The 22,319-nt window shown below is 36.1% G+C and overlaps 1 protein-coding gene across 4 annotated transcripts in view; it reads right to left on the reverse strand.

Moving 5' to 3' along the window:
- The window catches only part of STAG1 (STAG1 cohesin complex component), a 311,613-nt gene that overhangs the window by 191,985 nt on the left and 97,309 nt on the right, over window positions 1–22,319 (reverse strand). For all 4 annotated transcript variants that reach the window (XM_084752355.1, XM_084752352.1, XM_084752353.1 and 1 more), the window contains one exon: window positions 13,917–14,081. In XM_084752355.1, the coding sequence (XP_084608481.1) occupies window positions 13,917–14,081 (165 nt within the window). The remainder of the gene's footprint in view (window positions 1–13,916; window positions 14,082–22,319) is intronic.

Genomic DNA, 22,319 nt, shown 5'->3' on the forward strand with positions numbered 1-22,319 from the left:
AAATAACAAAAACCACACACACCAAAGACTAGCCATTACCAGTTAGTCTTAGGGGTTCTATTGCTGTGATGAAATACCATGACCAAAACGCAAATAGGGGAGGAAAGGGTTTACTTGGCTTACACACTGTAGTCCATCATTGAAGGAAGCCATGACAGGAACTCAAACAGGGCATGAATCTGGAGGCAGAGCTGATGATGGAGGGGTGCTACTTACTGCCTTGTTCATCATGGCTTGTTTACAGCCTGTTTCCTTATAGAACCCTTATAGAAGTAGGGATGGCACCACCCACAGGTGGTTGCCCACCCCCATCACTAATTAAGAAAATGCCTTACAGGTTTGCCTACAGCACAATCTTATAAAGGTATTTTCTCAGAATACTCCAGCTGACATAAAACTAGCCAGCACACAGACAGAGACCAACTTGGCCAACTGAGATGACCTCTATCTTTTGTTTCATTATAAAAGTGCTACATATCATAATAAGCCTTTCAAAATTGCTACCTCCCAGCATGTATCTGACAGCATGGCACAGCTAGAAAAGCCACCTTAAGGACAAAGGAGAGGAGTAAAATCCTACAGTGAAGAAAACCCACTGATGGAATTCATGCCCCCTTAATTTATGATAAGCCTCTCCATTAAAATTCACGAATCAAAATGAACTATTCAAGGTAAATCTCACATTTTACTTAACTAATTCTTTAATTAATAAATCCCAACTCCTCAGAAAAATGTAGTAGATTTTTAACAATATTTGACTAGAAAGTAGAAATACATTTGTGTTAGGCAAATCATTACTGGTACACTCACTAGAGATTCTAAATGAATTCATTAGTTGGTATGGAGACGGCTATACGTGTAATGGCTATGATGCCAGGGCTTCTTTGATACTGATACAGAAGGCAATGATTTAAGAGTTAAGAATGTTTTATTTTACCTACCATGTGAGAAATGCATGCCCACACTACTACTACTCTACTATTACTTTACTATGCTCCAAAAGGCTTGGAAGCCTGGGAAGCTGTACTGGTAAAGTGAGTAGACAGCTACATCTTTATAAAATTCAATGACTATTCTTCTTTGTAAGTTGAGTATATGTATAAAAGATGTGGGCATTGAGAGGAGTTGCCAGAGGAAGGATAGCAGGCTACCAACTTGAGACTTGATAGCCTATGAGCATATAGTGGAGGAGGAGGTCCCCCTCAGTCACAGACATGGGAGAGGGGAATAGGAGGAAAGTGAGAGGGAGGGAGGAACTGGAGGATACAAGGGATGGGATAACAATTGAGATGTAATCTGAATAAATTAATTAAATAATAAAAAAGAGGAGTTCCCAGTATTGAATGTAGATAAAACATCTCAAGGTAGCACAGATTAAATAGCCACACTACACCTTCAAAGAAAAAGTGGACACATAACGTGTGAATTGCAGCTAAAGTATGTCAGCCAAACAGAGAATCTCAGCAGCAGGTAATAACCAATACCACTCAGCACAAAATACATGGCCACACTTAGTTACTAATGTATGGTTTGATTTCAACAGCAAAAACTCTAGTCTGATAGCTAAATCTCAATTTAAGGAGACAAGAGTTATATTTTCTCACATTCTTCAGATCCAAGCAAATTCACAAATACAACTGAATGAAGAGAAGAACAAATCTCTTGAAGAAGGATTTCTTCTAAACTCCCTCCAAGTTCACCAGTCTATCTCCCTTTGAAGTGTTATAACCATCAAGGGTGTTATATATTGTTAAAAGGAATGTCTACACTATATTGTTAAAAGGAATGTCTACACTATATTGTTAAGAGGAATGTCTACACTATATTGTTAAAAGGAATGTCTACACTATATTGTTAAAAGGAATGTCTACACTATATTGTTAAAAGGAATGTCTACACTTTTTTGTACTGGCAGACACTATCTCTGGGGTTTCTTAATGACAATATTATCCAATTAGGGGTTTGCAGTGGTCAGGTAAAAGATACACCTTTCCACTACTCATGAGAATACATGCACAGTCTAGTCGAAAACTGTGAAACACATGTCATCTGTAAGTACTTTCTAACATTACTGCATACTAGATAATACTTTGTACACTTCGTCCTGTCCCAAATAAACCAAGATACTCTAAGACCTACATCTACTCAAAGGAGTGCTTAGCATCAACCACAAACTACTATTGTTTCCATCTTATTGGATAATAAGTTGTCATTTCCTAAATATATGTTGTAGAGCTGCAGGAGGAAAATTAAATAATTCTATTAATTCATAATGTTACAAATTAAACCCTCAGTGACACTAAGAAGCCTTTTAAATACCCAAAGATCAACTTTCTCTTTTTTCCCTCTTAAATTCAATTTCCAACTTTTCAACCCTACTTCCATTTACATTCATGTTCTCCAGAACTTAATGATGGCTTCAGGTTAAGGAGTCTTGTACTGGTTCAAAGATTTTCACTAGCAGGAAACACGTCTCTTTGTAGCCCTAGATCAAAGGATTAGGCATAAAGCCTAGCAAGCAGTAAGAAATCATTTCAACATATATTCAGCTTGTTTTAGCAGCTTAGAAATAAACTTTTTCATGAACAGTTTTGCTTTACTATGTTCAAAGCTAGTATATGATGTTAGAAGAATTCCAAACATATTCAATCACAGTTAAATAAGTTTTTAAGAAAGAAACCTCATTTATACATGGACATGAATTTGTGTTGACATTAGTTTTATTGTTGATGTATTTATTTATTTTTATCTTTGAGGAAGAATCTTTGAGGAAGGCGGTCTTTCCTTGAATGCAAAATTCTCATGCTTTCATCATCTTTCTACTGCTGGGACTAAGAGCATGTGCTACTATATCTCATTTAGTGTGGAATTTTCTACTAAGGAACTTCCTAATACTATATAAAAGAGCACTTTAGACAGAAGCTAAATTAGCTAGGTCCTTTCTTTAAAATGAAGCTAGAACACACTATTTCATATATTTAAACATCTACAAAGAATGTAAATGTTTACATAATAAAGGTTATTATTCATAAAAATACTTACTGAAATAAAAAGCAGATATATATATAAACAATCACTCATAACCACATACACATATATGGCTATTAGTTTCAAATAATAACAATTACTTCTTTGCTTTCTTGGTCTACCCAAGACCATTTGCATATAATGTTATACAAAATGACTTGGGGAAAATAATACAAAGTATTATAAAAACTCACATTATATTAAGAGTTGAAATCAGGCATAATACAAAATATTTTATAACAACAGTGTGTTTAATAAAACTTAAAATCAGAAAAAAATAGGTACATTTTGGATAGAACTTAACCAAAGCGTGAGAAAGTAATGACTTAATATATTTATCAATCAAAGAAAGAGGCTTGCACATGCTAAGCAGGTTTTATACCAAGCTATATCCCTAGTTCTCAGAAAATTGCTAATTTGAGGTCCTAACCCTTCTTGGTTCAATTTTAAGTAACTTAAACATAGAAAACACTTTTAAATTACAACAAATAAGAAGCTTTTGTAATTTATTGTATTTTGGAGTAGACAAAAACAAAAATATTAATGCAAATCTTCTCTGTGGTTAATTTAAAAATAATTATCATATGGCAAATGCACATTCTCTTTTATAGCATACATTAAAGCAAGGAAGCAAATATAAAGCCAAAGACTATATTTTAAAATGTTAAGTTCCTATCAATGGAATAAAAACAAAGGGACAAAAGAATAGGTACTGGTTTGTTTTTTCTTTTTCCTTTCATTAACTGCTTGCAAACAACATGGAGCCTCTAAAATCAGGAAGAGCAGAACTTGGAAGAAACTTGGGATATCCTATTTATCTTATGAAAATGAAAAACAAAATAAAACCTGTCACTAACTCTCATGAGTTGGTTTTATACAAGGAGAAATTATCCAATACAATGAGCAACTGATCTTAAAACTTAACAATTTTGCTTTAGTCATACAGGGATATCAGTATGAATAATTTTTTTCTAAGATTGGAAAGTCGATGAATATTAGAGTCAGATAGACTGAATTAATACTATATCCTGTAGGCATGAAATTATTATGTAATTCAAATGCTGATTTCTGAACCCCTCAATATCTGGTTGCAATTTTTTTTCTGAGAATCATGGGTCTCAATGTTGTGCAAACTCTGCTCCCCAGCTGTTCCCATATATGCCAATAAAGCAGCTTACAGCTAATAGCTGAGCAGGGGAGAGAACAGGGCTGGACTTCCTGCCGGGGGGGGGGGGGGGGGGCCTAGGAGAAGAAGCAGGGGATTCAGCCACAGGCAGGGCTGCCAGGAAACATGATAAGGATAGAGCTGGAGCAGAGAAAGAACTAAATAGGAAGTAACTTGGGGATTTTGGCAAACATGGAGTCAGGATAACAAAGAAGGTTGAGAACAGATTTTAACTGCTCAAGATTGTGTTGTAAGGCTGGAGAGATGGCTCAGACATTAAGAGCACTGACTACTGTTCCAGATGTCGGTCCTGAGTTCAATTCCCAGCAACGACATGGTGGCTCACAACCATCTATAATGTGATCTAATGCCCTCTTCTAGCTTGCAGGGGTACATGCAGACAGAATACTATATACATAATAATAAATAAATACATCTCTAAAAAGAAAGAAAGATAGATTCTGTTGTAAAGCCTTATTTAAAAAAAAGAGTCTCAATTATTTATGTGATAGCTGGGTTAAGAGAGAAACTAAGAATAAACAAAGTTATATAAAAATAATTGTCACCATCCCTTGTGCCTAAAGGAAACCCTAAAAAAGTAAAATTAGTTCTGAACCAAATTTTGTTAAATGACTTTAGTCCAAATATTGACATCTGGGGGTACAAATTAAAAAATAAAGTCAGCCCCTATTCAGATCTAGACAATGGACAGCGCATTCTCCACAGTTGTGTGGAGAGTAGGGACTGACTCTGACATGAACTCTGGTGCCCCTCTCCCCATTTGACCACTTCCCCTTGGTGGGGAGGCCTGGTGGCACTCAGAGAAAGGGTAGGCAGGCTACCAGGATAAGACCGGATAGGGTGTGATCATATATGGGGGCAAGGAAGGAGGAGTCCCTTTCTGTCACAGACCTAGGGGAGGGGAATAGGGTGAAAGAGGGAAGAACGAAAGAAGAACATGAAGATACAAATGAGGAGATAACAATTTAGATATAATCTGAATAAATTATTTAAATAAAAATAAAGTCAGGTGTGATGGCATACACTCTGGAAAGGCAGAGGTAGGTGGGTCTCTCTGAGTTTGAGGCCACCCTGGTCTACAAAATTGAGTCCAGGACAGCCAAAGCTACACAGAGAAACCCTGTCTCAAACTATAAAAATACAAAAACAAAACAAACCAAAAAAAGAAATATAAAAAATTATCTAAAGTGCTTAATAACTCATAAAACCTAAAGCTTTAAAAACCAATTAGGGGTTGGAGACGGCTCAGAGACTGCTCTTCCATAGGTCCTGAATTTAATTCCCAGCAACCACGTGGTGGCTCATGACCATCTATAATGTGATCTAATGCCCTCTTCTGGCATGCAGAGCACATGCGCGCACACGCGCACACACACACACACACACACACACACACACACACACACACACGAGAGAGAGAGAGAGAGAGAGAGAGAGAGAGAGAGAGAGAGAGAGAGGGGGGGGGAAGGGAGGGAGGGAGGGAGAGAGAGAGAGAGAGAGAGCTTTTTAAAAACATCTCACCTGTTCCAAAATTACAGAGATGCTTAGTGACATGCATTTTAAAAGTCAAAAATGCCCACACCTTTAATCCCAGCACTTGGGAGACAGAGGCAGACAGACCTCTGTGAGTTTGAAGCCAGCTTGTTGTACACTGAGTTCCAGGCCAGTCAGGACTATAGAGATTCCATCTCAAAATAAACAGAAAGCTAAAATGTCAAATTTTCTTATATAAACAATCCACTAAGGAAACATTCTTTTATTTGGTGAACAACTAAGTTAAACAACTAGGGGCTACTAAAACCCTTTATCTTTCAAAGTCATCTCACTGCTCCCCTTTGTAAAATGGTGGCATTTTCTTTCCTTGATCATATGCCCTAGTAAAATATGTAGCTAAGAGACTGTGACCACAGAATGTTTTGACTGTCATAATATTGACGGGTTTTAAAACATGACTTTCTAAAATACATAAGTAGTTTTCATTTTGTACCCCTAAATGTCAATTGGTGGACTTTCAGTTCACCTATTCAACAACATTTTGTTTAGAGCTAATTTTACATTTTTACACTTTCACTTAGGCACAAAGGATAAAATCTGAACTAAATATCTATAAACCTGCAATACTGACTTTCACTACTTCCCCAGAAGATCCACAAAAAAGTTGTTGGTGTCTGATTGCAATCTCACTACACCTACAAATCATCATCTGAATTGATCCTAGAAAAAAACTGACAAAAACCTAAGTATGATGAAGCAATGTGTGCTAACTGCTCATTGTTGTTACACAGAACACCAGGAGTTTCCTTCCTATTCATTTCTGGAGAGGAAGTGAGCTCATACGAAATCTAAAGGCAACTTGCGGGAGTCAATTTTGTCCCGTTATCATGTGGATTCTGGATGCTGAATTCAGTTCAAAATGCTAGCTAGGAGCCTGTACAAGTTGGGTCACCTGACTGATCAAAACTTTTTAATGTTAATTATCTGTCCAGGAACTCTGATAAATATTCTCCATTTTAACACTACAAAAGAATTATTCTTGAAATTTTAAGACAGATTTTGTGTGTCCTCTGTAAACATGGATACATTTGCATCTTACTTTCCAACTATTGTAACTTTTAGCTTTTATTATTTTATTTTGTTTCTGTTTTTATTATTGTCAGTTTAAGACATTGACTATGGATTTATTATGGCAAATAATAAACAGTAGTGACAATGCTTGGTCCAGGGATCTGTATTTCACTATAAAAAAGACACATAAAGAATTGTGGTTCTGAGGGATGTAACATTTACTGGGAACATAAGTTCCCTTTCTTCCCATTCATAAAGTTTTTACCATGAGTATAAGATTAAGCATTCTATACCAACTCAGATAGTAGGTGCTTTACAGAACAAGACTGTCTAATACAAAATCACCCTTGCATTTCCAGGATAAATCTGCATCTCCATTTCCTCATTACCTTTTCTTTCTCTGGGCTACATTCTAAGTGAATGTCTACAGGGAGGCTATTTTTGGAAATTTTGATCATGTCAACTTTTCCCAAGAAAAACTGATTTCTTGAACAATGTATTCAACAACTTATTTTTACTTTGTTTGTTGGTTGGTTTGGTTTTTTCAGACAGGTAGCTTTGTAATACCCTAGCTGTCCTGGACTTGCTTTGTAGAGCAGGCTGGCCTCGAATTCACATAATCCGCCTGCTTTTTCAACTTTTAAGACTGGCTCTTTTCTTTAATCTAGTTTTGTTTGATTTATTCCCTGTTTTATTATTTTTTTGTTTTTGTTTGTTTGTTTTGATACAGAGTCTATGCAGTACAGACTGGCCTGAATCTCCCAGAGATCTGCCCCCCTCTGCCTAGAGTGCTGAGATTACAGGCCTATACCACCATGCCTGGCTCCCTTATTTTACTTTACATATAATTTCTTCTTTTATCCCTCTAGCTTTTTTCTCCTCTGTTTTTCAAGACAGGTTTTCTTTGTGTAGCATTAGCTGACTTGGACTCGTTTTGTAGACCAGGCTAGCCTTGAATTCAGAGAACCATTTGTCTCTGCATCCCCAAATCCTGGGATTACAGGTGTACACCGCTCCTTCTAGCCTTTTAAATCTACTCATCCACCTTCAGCTACATTTTTCTGATTACTTTTGTTCTTATTGAAGAATCTTACAATAAAACTTTAGATATTCAACAATGGAAATTTCACAGATATTGTCATCAAAACAGCATGCCTTTAACTAAAGTGTAGTTTATGTGTCCTATACTTGTCCTGCGACTTCCCTCATCTCTTAATTTCCTATAAAAGAAACTTTAAGATATACTATCCTGCAAAAAGTAAGATTCTTTTGAGTATTTAGGTTTTTAAAAAAATTTTATTAATTTATTCAGATTACAACACAATTGTTATCCCATCACTTGTACCCTCCCAATCTTCCCTCTGGCTTTCACCCTATTCTCCTCCCTTAGGTCTAAGACTGAGGGACCCCCTCCCCCACTATATGGTCACAGGCTATCAAGTCTCATCTTGGTAGTCTGCTTGTTCTTTCTTTGAGTGCCATCAGGCCTCCCCACTAAGGGGAAGTGGTCAAATATGGAGCACCAGAGTTCATGTCAGAGTCAGTCCCTGCTCTCCACATAACTGTGGAGAATATCCTGTCCGTTGGGTAGATCAGAGTAGAACTTCGATGTTTACTACTTGTATTGTCCTTAGTGCAATAGTTTGAGCAGAACCTCCTGGGCCCCGATCCACCCATCATGATGTTCTTCTTGTAGGTTTCTAGGACCCTCTAGATCCTTCTATTTCCACATCTCCTATATTTCTCTTACCTAGAGTCTCAGTAGGATGTCCTCACATCTATCCCAATCTCCTGGTAAGTGAAGACTTCATGGTACATGTCCCTTGGGCTAGTGTCCAGATATAAGTGAGTATATACCATTTGAGTCTTTCTGCTTCTGGCTTAACTCACTCATTATGATCATTTCTAGTCCCATTCATTTGTCCACAAATTTCAGGATTTCCTTGTTTTTAGTAGCTGAGTAGTATTCCATAGTGGAAATGTATCACAGTTTCTTTATCCATTCTTCAATTGAGGGACATTTAGGCTGTTCCCAGGTTCTGGCTATTATGAATAAGGCTGCTATGGACATGGTTGAGCATATGTCCTTGTTGTGTGGTGGAGCATTTTCTGGGTATATTCCAAGGAGTGGAATAGTTGGGTCTTGAGGAAGCCCTATTCCCAGTTTTCTGAGAAAGCACCAGATAGATTTCCAAAGTGGTTGTACAAGCCTGCATTCCCACCAGCAATGAAGGAGTGTTCCTCTTTCTCCACATCCTCGCCAGCATGTGGTGTCACTGGAATTTTTGATTTTAGCCATTCTGATGGGTGTAAGATGGAATCTCAGAGTCGTTTTGATTTGCATTTCTCTGATGACTAAAGACGTTGAGCATTTCTTTAAGTGTTTCTCAGCCATTCCATATTCCTCTGTTGAGAATTCTCTATTTAGTTCTGAGCCCCATTTCTCAATGGGTTATTTGGTTTGGTGGTGTTTAATTTCTTGAGAACTCCTACAGCTGATAAACACCTTCAGCAAATTGGCTGGATACAAAATTAACTCTAAAAAGTCAGTAGTCTTCCTATATACAAATGACAAACATGCAGAGGAAGAAATTAGGAAAACTACACCCTTCACGATAGCCACAAGCAATATAAAATATCTAGGAGTAACTCTAACCAAGCAAGTGAAGGACTTGTTTGAAAAAAAATTTTAAATCTGTGAAGAAAGAGATTGAACATGACATCAGAAGATGGAGGGGTTGCCCTTGTTCGTGTTTCGGGAGAATTAACATACTAAAAATGGCCATCTTAACAAAAGCAATTTACAGATTCAATGCAATACCTATCAAAATACCTACAAAATATTTTAAAGATATTGAAAGTTCAATTCTCAACTTCATATGGAAAAATAAAAACCCAGAATAACAAAACCAATCCTATACAATAAAAGATCCTCTGGAGGAATCTCCATACCTGATCTCAAGCTGTACTATAGAGCAACAGTAATTAAAACAGCATGGTAATGGCACAGCAATAGGCTGGTTGATCAATGGAATCAAATCGAAGACCCAGAAATGAATCCACACATATATGGGCACTTGATTTTTTGACAAAGGTGTCAAATCTATTCAATGGAAAAAGGATAGCTTATCCAACAAATGGTGCTGGTCTAACTGGATGTCTACATGTAGAAAAATGCAATTGGACCCACATTTGTCACCATGCACAAAACTCAAGTCCAGGTGGATTAAAGACCTCAACATAAAACCAGAGACAGTAAATCGGTTAGAAGAAAAAGTGGGGCAGAGCCTGGAACACATTGGCACAGAAGACAACTTCCTGAACAGAACACCAACAGCCCAGGCCTTAAGGTCAATAATTAATAAATGGGACCTCAGGAGGCTAAGAAGCTTCTGTAAGGCAGGAGACAGTGTCAACAAAACAAAGTGACAGCCTACAGATTGAGAAAAGATCTTCACCAACCGTACATCTGACAAAGGTCTAATATCCAAAATATATAAAGGTAACTAGTAACTGTATGGATAGTAAGTATAACAGGACAACTGAAGAACAGCTTGAGGTTTATCTGAATTACTTTTCTTACTCTGGTGACAAAGTTCCTAAGGAAATATCGTAAGAGACAAACAAATTTAATTTAACTTTCCATTTTAGAGGAAAGCAGTTTTCATGCAGAGAATAATACAGAGCAGTTCACAGCACTAGGTAGGACCCAGGGACTGGCGTGCTCACAGAGTGGTTAATCAAAAAGTAGAAGAACAAGCAGAAGCAGAAACATCCGACCTAATAAGTACTAACTTTGGCAAGCCAGGTCTTTCACACTAACATTAAAATAACCTCCCAAAACATTACCAGGAGCCAAAAGCAGCAGCTCTGAGACCTGAGACTCCAAAGGACATTTCAGACCCACACTACACTGTAAGATCACCATAAGCCTGCTTGTCTAGCAGTGCTTGAGCTTCCACTGTAGGCAAGGACACTAAGGACCTTACTTGTCAAGCAAGCCTGTATACTCTCATTTTTTAGGAAGTAATTTAAGTTCTCTTAAGCCAAAACTGTCACATTCTTCACTACCATTAATCATTTCTCTATCATAGCCCAAATTTTGTTCATTTGTGTATTCTATACAAAATAAATATTTAGTTTTGTGTCCAAACTCACTAACATCCTTTCACACCAATGTTTATCTGAGATGTATATATGTTTATTTGAGATATATAATACTGCTCTAGCCTATTCTGCCAGCCTCAGTCCCTGGTTACAGGAGGACAAGAGCATGCACGCCTTTTATATTCTCTAAAGGACAGTCTATGGTGACTTTATGTTTGAAGCGGGTAGGTTACAAATAGTGAAATTACCATGTTATCATTAATAAAAGGTCCTTGTAAATCATGTAAACATGCATGCCCTTGGTTCAGAAATGACTCACAAAAATTTTTTATGAAACAATCCCACATTTACATTTTAAATAAACAGTAAAAATTATCAAAAGCACTACTTTTTAGGAGACTAATACTGTGTGCAAACAAAATTAAAGCCTGCTCAATAAATCATGGCCAGGGTATATACGTAACAACAAGTAAGTTTGAAAATCAGAAGGCAAATACACAGTATAGGATGCAGGATAAAAAACAAAACAACCAAAATTGGCACATTAATCTCAATATACCTAGTACAGGAAAATGTGAGTACTAAATTATAAAAACACTTAAAAATAGTGAGTAAAAGCTGAAAATAAATCAATAAAATATATTTGAAACATTATATTAAAATCAAATTCTGAAAGATGCAGAGTCCTGACTAGTAATCCATATTCAGAAAATGAAGTAGAAAAGTGATGCAATATTAATATACAAATTATTACATTGGTCAAGATTTTGTTTAAGATGTAGATATACTTTTGCTCATATAGCATTAATTGTGATTGGGGAGATAGGTCATTTGATAAAGCAGCTGCTATACATGCCAAAAAATCTAGGTTAAATCTCTAAAGCCCACATTAAAACATGACAGGACTAGAAAGGTGGCTCAGCAGCAAAGAGTGCTCACTGCTCGGTTCCCAGAAACCATGTCAAGTGGACTACAACTTACACTCCAAGGGATCTGATGCTTTTTTTCTGGATTCCCAGAAATCTGCACTCTTACGTGCACATCCCATTACCACCACAAATATATATACACAAAACTAAAACAAACAAACAAAAACCAAAAAACAAAACAAAAAAATAAACTTTAAAAATGTACACTACCACAACTAGCAGTTTGATTAAAAAGTAGTATTGATAATAAATAGATGTTTGTCAATATTAAAATATAATATTCAGCTATAATATATGTATTAAAATATAACAAATGAGGTTTTACATAAAAATGCAGAATTCTGAAATTACTAAACATATAAAGTTCACTTCCCGAATTATTGTATGTCTTTCTAGTCAAAACTGAGAAGAGTATATCTTAATATTTTGTAGCATGTCAATATTCATCTATGAAAGTATGATGATACATGGTTAAACTTAATAGCTAAAAGACATTTTGTTTCTAAAATATACTAATATAATACACAGACAACCATCTACTGCTTTAAAAAAAGTGGAAATTCACAAATTGTTGTGCAACTTAGTATCTTACCAGTATAATCTGCACTGTTGCCTGCCCATACAAATTCAAAGACCAGTGTACACATTAATACACACAAAAAGACAATATAAATTAAATTCCTGTAAGGACTTTAAAATGAAATACAACTTTTAAAAAAATGAAAGATAAACTAAGAACAAGCTATGTTGGCCCTGAATGTATCTATTTCATAAATTATTTCATGCTTTTCCACACTTAAATTGAAAGACAATTTTAAAATTAGCAAATGAGAAAATAAAGATTTTAAAATAATACTTTCTTAAGTTAGCATATAATTTTTAAATATAAAATATCAATATGAAGAAACTGAGCATACTTTTAAACATTCTGTTTTGAATTGTTTTGTTTTTCTATACTGGTTTGTTTGTGTGGTGTGTGTGTGTGTGCACACGCGCACATGTAGGCTGGCCTCAAACTCACAGAGATCTGTCTGCCTCTGACTCCTGGATGCTGGGATTAAAGGAGTGCACCACCACTGCCCACCTACATCTTTTTAAAAAATTACTATTACTGAGTTATTTATACTTTCTTCTGGCAGGGGTTCACTATGTAGCACAGGCTATGCTCAATTCATGAGCCTCCTGCCTAGCCACCACAGTGCTGGATTTCAAATATGTATTCCACACTCAACATATTCAACTGAAGGCACTTTCAAGTTGAATTTATTGGAGAGAAATATACTTATGTATCAGCTAAATATCACCTGAGGCAAAAAAATTCCACCTGTGGCATCTTTAAATGATACATGTACAGATACAAGCATGAATATTTAGTATATTTTAATAGTAAAAGTAACGTAACAACATGCTAAAGGAATAGTAAAATAACTTTGGTTTACCTTTTTAATAAAGTTATCAATAAATTCAAAGATTACTAAATAATACTTACTGAATAAATGAAGTATAAAGGACATAAATAAATTACTGAAATATAAAGATGAAACAGGACTAACAGTAAAAAGATCACCATGAGCTAAGGAGATGGCTCAATACACAAGATATTTATTTCATAAGCATAAGGACCTGAGTCTCCAGACACAAACACCCAATAGAACACACACCACCTTCTCTCAGATACTCAGAAATCCACACTATAGACATCAAATCAAGCTTTAAAAAAAAAACTATATCAAAGCAATACAAATTGTCTTAAGCATCTTCTACTAGTCATTTTGTTTAGTGGAACTGAAAAAATACCTTGCTAGTAAACAAAATGTTCTTTATAAACTAAGCTAAACTAAAATAAAAGCTACAAAGAATAACCTCTTGATTCAGACAAGCATCAGTTATATGAGGTTGTATCAGTATGTGGTTAGAGCAATAAGTAAGTGGCAGAACATATGGTCAGAATATTCAAGACCTTGGGTACAAATACTATTATCAAAAACATAAAGACATTGACACACACAATGTACAGGAAGTGTCAATATATACAGTAGCAGATTCCACATAATTACCAACTGTCTGGCTTTATACAAGAAATAAAAACATTTAAAAGTTACCTGCATTGCACTTTTCCCCAGTTTCACCACCTCAAATAACGTGACAGGGTCCCCTTCACCGTTCTGCTGAGGGTGTCCATTAGCTCTTCCACGGCCGGCTCCTCTGACCCCAGCTTCAATTCTGCTCTTTTCTCCTGGAGATTTTCGAGGTTTCTTATTTGTAGACTGAATAAAAAGATAAAGAAAACTTAAACTAAATTTAGACTTTCTGTTTATATAAACATCTCAAATTGTTTGATCTATGAAGGTGTTTTGAAATACTGTAGGTCAAAGACCAATCCCTAAACGAAACAATTAAAATTTTCAGTAATTTAAAAAATTACAGTACAACCATCAAATTTTAAATTCATAGATATAAAAATAAAGTTTAAAATCTGATTAGATATTTTATGTATCAATATTTAATGATTTAAACCACATCAACTCTTGACACTGCCATCTTTATATCTTCCTCAACATTCTCTCCTATTTTCTGAGAATCCTAGTTAATTTAAACATTGCTGGAAAATTCTGTATTTCCAATTTCTTTTTCTGCTGAATTACTCAAAATAATGTTTTTTAACTTTTTGAACAAATATTCAGCAGGCATTCTTAGACATGTTCAAGATGCTGAGGATACAGCAATGCAAAACATTCTATTTTCATGCAGCCTAAATTATCTAATTACCACTACCCTCCTACCCTAGTTATTTCTCTCTTTTGTTTCCTCAAGATATAATCTCTCTCATCCCTCCCCCTTTCCCTCCTTTCCTCTCTCCCTCTCTCTCTTCTTCTCTCTCTCTCTCTCTCTCTCTCTCAGATTTTTGAGACAGGGTTTCTCTGTGTAGGCCAGGCTGTGCTTGACTCACTTTGTAGACCAGCTGGCCTCGAACTTACAGAGATCCACCTCCCTCTGCCACTGGAGCGCTGGGGCTAAAGTGCCACCATACCAGCCTCTCATTTAGCCCAGTCTAACCTTAAACTCATTAGGTAGCTGAAAACAAAACAAACCTCTGAACTCCAAATCCTTCTATCTCCCAAGTGCTGGTATTATGAGCATGCACCCTATGCTGTTTATGCAGGGCAGGGACAGAACCCATGGCTTTGCGCATGTCAGGCAGACATTCTGCCAACTGAGATATATCCACAGCCCACCAGGTTTCCAACATTAATACTAGCTACCACCATATCTTAAAGCTAGGGGTAACATGAGAAAAAAAAATTTTGCAGTTACTTTATCCAAATCATCCACAATTTCATTCGTTTATACATCAATCAGCTACATGGTTACTTCTACATCAAACTAACATACATTAATTTAGAATACTATCTCCTACCCCCAGTTATTTTTTTTTCCAAGAAATAATCTTGAGTAGCCTAGGCTAACCTCAAACTTACTATGTAGTTAAAAGTTACCTAAAGTTTTAAAACGTCACACATTTTCTAGCCTTTGCAGATATGTCTTCTATACTATATTCACTGCCAAGTGGAGTGAATCAGAGGTCTTGGTTCAGCATTTTTTTCAATCATTATATGTATCTGAGTAATTTATTTTCATTAGAGCCCTGTTCCGATGACCAATTTTCCTGCCTGTTGACTCCAAATCGATTCTTATTTGTCTTGCTTTCTGGTGCTACAGCTGGCCCCTGTAAACATGAGTCCATTGCTATCTGCTGCTGTATCAGCCTTGACAAACAAAGGGTACTGTAGGAACACTACACCGCATAGCACAGGGAGAGGGTCCGTCTTCTCTACAAGATGGAGCTTTGTCACCTTCCCAGTTTTAAAGTTCTCCTAAGCAAAATCACAGTCACCAACGTCCATTCTTAGGAAGCAATAACTAATTCCTTATTATCTTTCCAAATATACTTAAGATATGTAGAAATATGTTATCAATTATGTTATTTATGCAGACATCTGAAACATTATTTTTACTATTAATATATATAATAGCAGTAAACAAATGGGAAATCTATAGTAACCTTAAATTGGAAATTTATCTATTAAACGGAATTATGAAAGAAAACAACAAATTAGATATAAAGTTTAGAATTTTTATTCTTTAATACAGAAAAAGTACTGCTGAACATATAAAATACTACTCTTTCTCTTGCTGAACCAAAATGATGTTTTGATCATAAATGAGGTAAGCATACAGGAGTGATTTATATATCCATACAGGCTAGTAGATCTCTTTTGCAGTACTCTAGGCACTGGAAGAATGATGTCATGCTAAACACGATAGAGCTGCTTCTCATGAACTTTCAGTTTCAGTGCAGGTGGTCAGGACTCTGGAGAGGACAATGCTTCATTTTCCACATGAACTACATACATCTGGTGACAAGAATAATTCACCACCTTAATGCTCTAAAATGTGTCAAATACTTCATTTTTGCTTTCAGATGAGGCAGTGTACTACAGAGACTGTTAAACAATTTATTCGTAAATTTCATATTGAATTTTTCATCTTGAAACAAATCTCAAATTTATATAAAAGCTGAAAGAATATTATGAGAACTACTACAGACACTTTATTGAGATTTGCCAGTTTTCAATATTCTAACATTTGTTTGCTTGCCCACATCTATGACTCATTTGAGAGTAAATTACAAAATTAGAGCCCCTAAGTAAACAGATCCCTCTAGATATACCATGTACAACAAAAGTAGGTAGTTAATGTTAAATTCGTCTATCTAATCCACAGGTTTCAAGAAAGTGTGTATACGTATCCTAACTTTTGTAGAGGGCACATGAGTCTTTCTGCTCACAGACCTGTACTAGGGGAACCTAGAATGGTAAGTTCACAGGGTAGCTCCTCCAAGGGAAGGAATGCACAACCTGTTTTCTCCCCAGAAGGTTGAAGCAGATGTGCCTTCTGATCTGGTGACCTTCCCACACTTCATACAATCTGCCACCAGACACTTCTCTGGACCTATTCTTGTAAACTTGTTTTTCTCAATCTTTAGAACCCATCTTTACTGAGAGTATTACATGCGCTTTACAAAAAGTTTCGATATAGTTATGTCTGATGTTTATTTAGCTTTAAACTAAGCTAAACTTAAATTAAGCTTTGTTCTTCAAAGAGATTTAGGAATGCTTATTGTGTGTGCGAGACTGGGTCACTCATCACAAGAACAGTTTTTACCAATCTGTGTAATGTTTAAATAAACCTAACACAAACCATAATGGGTCAGATTCCTGCAGTTTGATCCAGCACTGGCTACTGAACTGTGTTGTGCCAAACTGCCTTCATGCCTCCTGCAGCTCATCCGTCTGCGGCCTGTGAAGGTCACAGAGACAGACCCACCCATCCACCCGCCTGTACCCAACACATTTTTATGGTAAATGATCCAAACTGAGGTCAACTATATTTAGTTGTCATTCCCCTTAGTTCAATTTGGAATAATATCTTAATTTCTTTTAATTTAATGAAATAAACAAATGAACCCAACTCTGCCTAGGGCACTGGAGTAGAGTTGAACGTTGTTCAAAGCGCTTTAAAAAAATTTTTTTTAAGTTCTAAGGTTTATTAATTGTCCTGTAAGTAAGCATAGTATAGGGATAAGGCTATAGATTCTCCTAAATAGAAGCTATTGGCCTCTTCTCTGATAACCTGCTGCTTGAACAAAAGCATGTCAAATACCCAACAAGGCTCCCTTCTGTTTCTAGGAAGTACCTGGACAGCTGCAGCTGCAACACAGCCCCAGCTCCTAAAGCAGTGGCTCTCAACCTTCCTAATGCTAAGACCCTCTAATACAGTTCCTCATGTTGTAGTGAGCCCCTAGCCACATAAGGTGTAGTGCCCCCCAGGCACCCTTTAATATAGTTCCTCACGCTGTGGTGCCCCCCAGGCACCCTTCATTGCAGTTGTTCATATTGTGGTGACCCTCCCAGGCATAAAATTCTTTTTGTTGCTACTTCATAACTGTAATTTTGGTACTGTTATGAAATATAATGTAAATATCTATGTTGTCTGATGGTTTTAGGTGACCCTATGAATTTAACCTCCAAAGAGGTTGCAACCAATAGGTTGAGAACCACTGTTCTAAAAGGGTTGCCCATTACATTACATTTCAGTCTACACAGGGCCTTCTCATCACCACAAGTCACAGAAAACTCCAGAATATACTGTAGCCTTTTGCCTAGTATCCTAGCAGAGACCATTGTTGCAGGTTAAAAAAAAAAAAAAGCAGTACCCTAACTAGTATAAACACAATCCTTTGGTAACATGAAAGCCTAGTTATTGTAAATTTCTGATTTCTCACTATAGACGCAAGCTATGTGGCACACCTACAAGCTAGATGGGAGACATATTCTTTTGCTCAGCTTGTCTTGTTAACTTTCACTGCTAACTAGTAAAAGATAAAAAGAAGCAGTAGTGAACACAAAATAGACTGTCCTGACAAATGCAAAAGGCTGAGCCACGACATGCAAGGCAAAACCAGAAGCAGAGCCTACGACAGTACAGACAGTAGACACCAAAGGACAATTCTCTACCGCTCTCCTGGCTTGTTAGTGGAGAAAAGGCCTTGACAGTTGGCAAAGGTGAGTTCTAAGAGTGTTGCAGCAGTTCAATAGTGATAAAACCAACAGCAGCTGCTGCCACCTTGACAACAAGGAAACAGACCTTAACAATAACTTTCTTAAGCTGATTTTGCAAATTTCTTGTCCAAATTTTGTAATTTGAAAAGTGTTTTTGCAAAATAACTTATAAATAAATCCTTAGGAAATTTGAGACTTCCTGACCTCAATAGTATGCTCTTCACTACAGCTGACAGCTAACCATCCTCAAAAACACTGTTTTAAAGTTCTGAATTTACTTAATGTGTTAACGTGTAGAAATCATATGGAGGTAAGAGGGCAACAGGCAGGAGTTGGTTTTCTCTTTCCACCTCGTGAGTCCCAGATTTTGAACTGAAGAACTCAGGTCTGGCAGTAGCAAGTGCCTTTACCCCATTGAGCAAGCTTACCAGCCTATCCACAACATCTTTTAATTATAGTTTTGAAAGATGTAAATTATTTTCTTTATGAGAGTTCTTTAAAAACATACACATAGGCAAGTGAGCAAATTAAAAATGTCTACATGCTATTTTCCTTACTCAAAGGATTCTGCGAATGGATTAAGGAGGGTAGAATACAATAAAATAAAATAAAAAAAAACACTTTTACTGCTACTTTAAATTTTAAAGTTGCCTCTAAAAAGATTTAGAGTCCAGAAACATCTGTGATCATTTCAGTTGCCAATGTTACCTGAAGAAATCAATATACAAAATATGTTATTAGAAAGATTTTCTTATTCATTAAATCATTAAATACATTATTGTTCATTCACCATAGCTTTAATATTATGCACCAAATAAGTAAAAAAGTTGATCAGACACCTACCACCACAAATGGTGGTAAACAGCACATTAAGGTATACTTTTTCAAAATCCTATTACGATTTTGCTAATCTCAACAGTTTCATGTGTACACACAGAAGGAGGAAGAAGAAGATGAAGAGAGACTGGGAAAGAGAGATACTGAGAGAAGGAGACCAGGCAGATACTTACCAAGACACTTCTCGGCTCCCTGTGGTAAGATACAAGGCAGCAGCCACTTCCTGTACTTGCTCCTCCCTTTAAACTGTGAACCAAAATGAACCAGCCCTTCCTTCCCCGGTTTAACTATCTGGCCACAGCAATATGAAAGATAATTAATACAAAGATTAAAAAATAAACCCTGTACTCCATCCTTAATAAATAACAGAATAAGAGAAATATCTACAGTTCACAGAGCTACATAAAGTAGTCTTTATCCTTACACTCTACTCACTCAAGTTTACATAAACTCTGAATGTGAAAATAGTTGTGATTCAATAACAACTAATATATGGTAACATATTTTAGGGTAGCTTAACGCAAAATCTTTTTTTTAATATGAGGTTTATTAAATGAGCATGAGGCAGAAGGAAAAGGGTCAGGGGTACCCCCAGAGAGAGACAGAGGCAGAGGAGAGAAAGCGGCAAAATCTTTACATATACATATATAATAATTAGATACAAAAAAAAGATAAAGAGAAATGTACAGAGTTTCAATTCTATAAAGAATGTAAACTAATCCAGAAACTCCCAGGTAGAGGTTGCAGGATCATAAGTTTAAGAACAGACAATGCTCCGAAAAAGGAAAAAGAAAAACAAAACAAACAGCAAACAAAAAACTCTGGGTCTCCAAAGCACACACACTTGTACTTGTATGTATACTGTATAGTTATATATAACTACATATATAACAAAAAATCTAGCTTTAATGTATTTACCTTCTATTAAAATTTGTTTTCAAATAAATTCTGGAAGGGCTTCTAAAAGAGGGAAGACTGACAATAGTAATGGGGACAAGTTTCACAGAAAATAAGCTGCATGTTATTCCCCTGTTGATTTATAAAACAGTCTATTAGTATTATGAAGAATGGCCTAACTACATTTTAGAAAGAGGGCTCAAGAAGAGAAAAGTTAGCAAACGGAAGTCAGATATGGATAGGCAATGTGCCGACCCTCATCTGTGAGTCCAGCTTTGAGAAGGCGAGCACAGAAGGATTACTGATAATTTGAGGTCAGCATGAAAGGAACAGCACACTTTTACCTTCAAACTGCTATGTGTAACTTGTTAGAATCAGGATACACAATAAAGTATTAAAATGCAAGGTCACTGCTTGCTTTTGGAGCAAGTAAAATAAGATCATCCTGGTAGCATTAACAATAATAAAATGAAAGGGAGAAATATAGGTAAAAAAAAAAAATCACACAATTTACAAGGTACAATTTTTATTAATAAAATTGCATTAATTTAATATTATTTATCTCTTTACATTTACTATTCTGTAAGTATATTCAAAAGTTTAAGATATAAATAGTATTTTTTAAATTTATATTTTCTACTAGCCTATGACAATAATGAATTCAATAACGTTGAAAATACATGAACAAGGCATAGAAGAAGTGAGGTCACAATTATACTAATGTTATTATGGTGGTCTAAAGAGGAATGGCCCCCATAGACTCATGTGTTTGAATGTTTGGCCAATAGGAAGTGGCACTACTAGGCACCGTAGCCTTGTTGAAGGAAGTGTGCCCCTGTGGGAGTAGGCTTTAAGACATCATAACTAAAGCTACACCCATGCCGCACACAGAATCACTTCTGCTGCTGGCACATCATATGGAACGTTCAGCTCCTTCTCCAACACCATGTTTGCTGCATGACACCATGGCAGTAATGGGCTAAACCTCTGAAATTATAATCCAGCCCCAATTAAATGTTTTTCTGTTTAAGAAAACATTAAGAGTTGTCATGGTCCAGACAGAATTCTGGCTAAAAATGAGCAAGCTTGGATGCAGGCAGAGTCAACGGCCAAACTCTGCCAAGACACAGTTACCAAGTCCTAAATAGTTCCTACCTCACAAATATGTCTGTCAGATATACTGGGCCAGAAGGCTGAAGATGATGCCCCACTGTTAGAGAGTTTTGGGTGATTGCTCAGGCAGTAAACTGTCTCTGTCATTTGTTCATTTTGGAGGCTATTAACCTGCACTACCGGTTCACTTAGGTAATTAAGTTTTATTCCTTCTCAAGTCTCTGATGGAGTTGAAGACCAGATAGTTTGTTTAGTCTTACAATTAAGCTTAGTTGGTTAGGGGTTAAGATGTTTTTATGTCTAGATAGATGTTTTAAGTTAACGGAGATGAGATATGATAGATATTGATTTTCATTCACAATTTTAGACTCAACAAGATAGGAAAGATGTTTACTTCAAGTTTGCCAAATACAAATAGCCAAATCACTATGAATGTAACATTTGTTTAATTTCTGATTGTTTCATGGTTCTTCCTGCTGTATGTATTTTATTTATTTATGTGTAATAATATAAATGTGTTTAAAAAAGAAATATAATTTTAAAAAGTTGTCATGGTGTCTCTTCAAAGCAATGGAAACCCTAAGACAATTATTTTCTAGATTTTCATATTTCCACCATGTCCTTCATTTCAAACATACACCCAGTAAAGTACGAGAAGTAAATTGGCAACCGAGTATAGTGGCGCATGCCTTTAATCTCATGACTTGGGAGGTTGATCTCTCTGAGTTCAAGGCCAGCCTTGTCTACATAGCCTAGGGCTCTACAGAGATACTCTGTCTCAAAAACAAAACAAAACAAAAAAGAACCAAAAAAACTCACCTAAATTGGCATCATTTGCAACTTATTCTAAAACAGTTCAGGAGACAAAAGGTACACCACGTGTGTGTATATATAGTTATTCCAAGCATGATTGATATACTATATAGACTACATATTTTCATAAGGTGTACACATAAAAAGAATGCACAAGTACAAAAAAGTATCGTGAAACAAACGTACTAAAGTTTATAACATCTGGATAATCTCCATGATGGC

The sequence above is a fragment of the Acomys minous genome (genome assembly GCF_964271855.1).
Source record: "Acomys minous genome assembly, chromosome: 13".
NCBI classification, from domain to species: Eukaryota; Metazoa; Chordata; class Mammalia; order Rodentia; family Muridae; genus Acomys; species Acomys minous.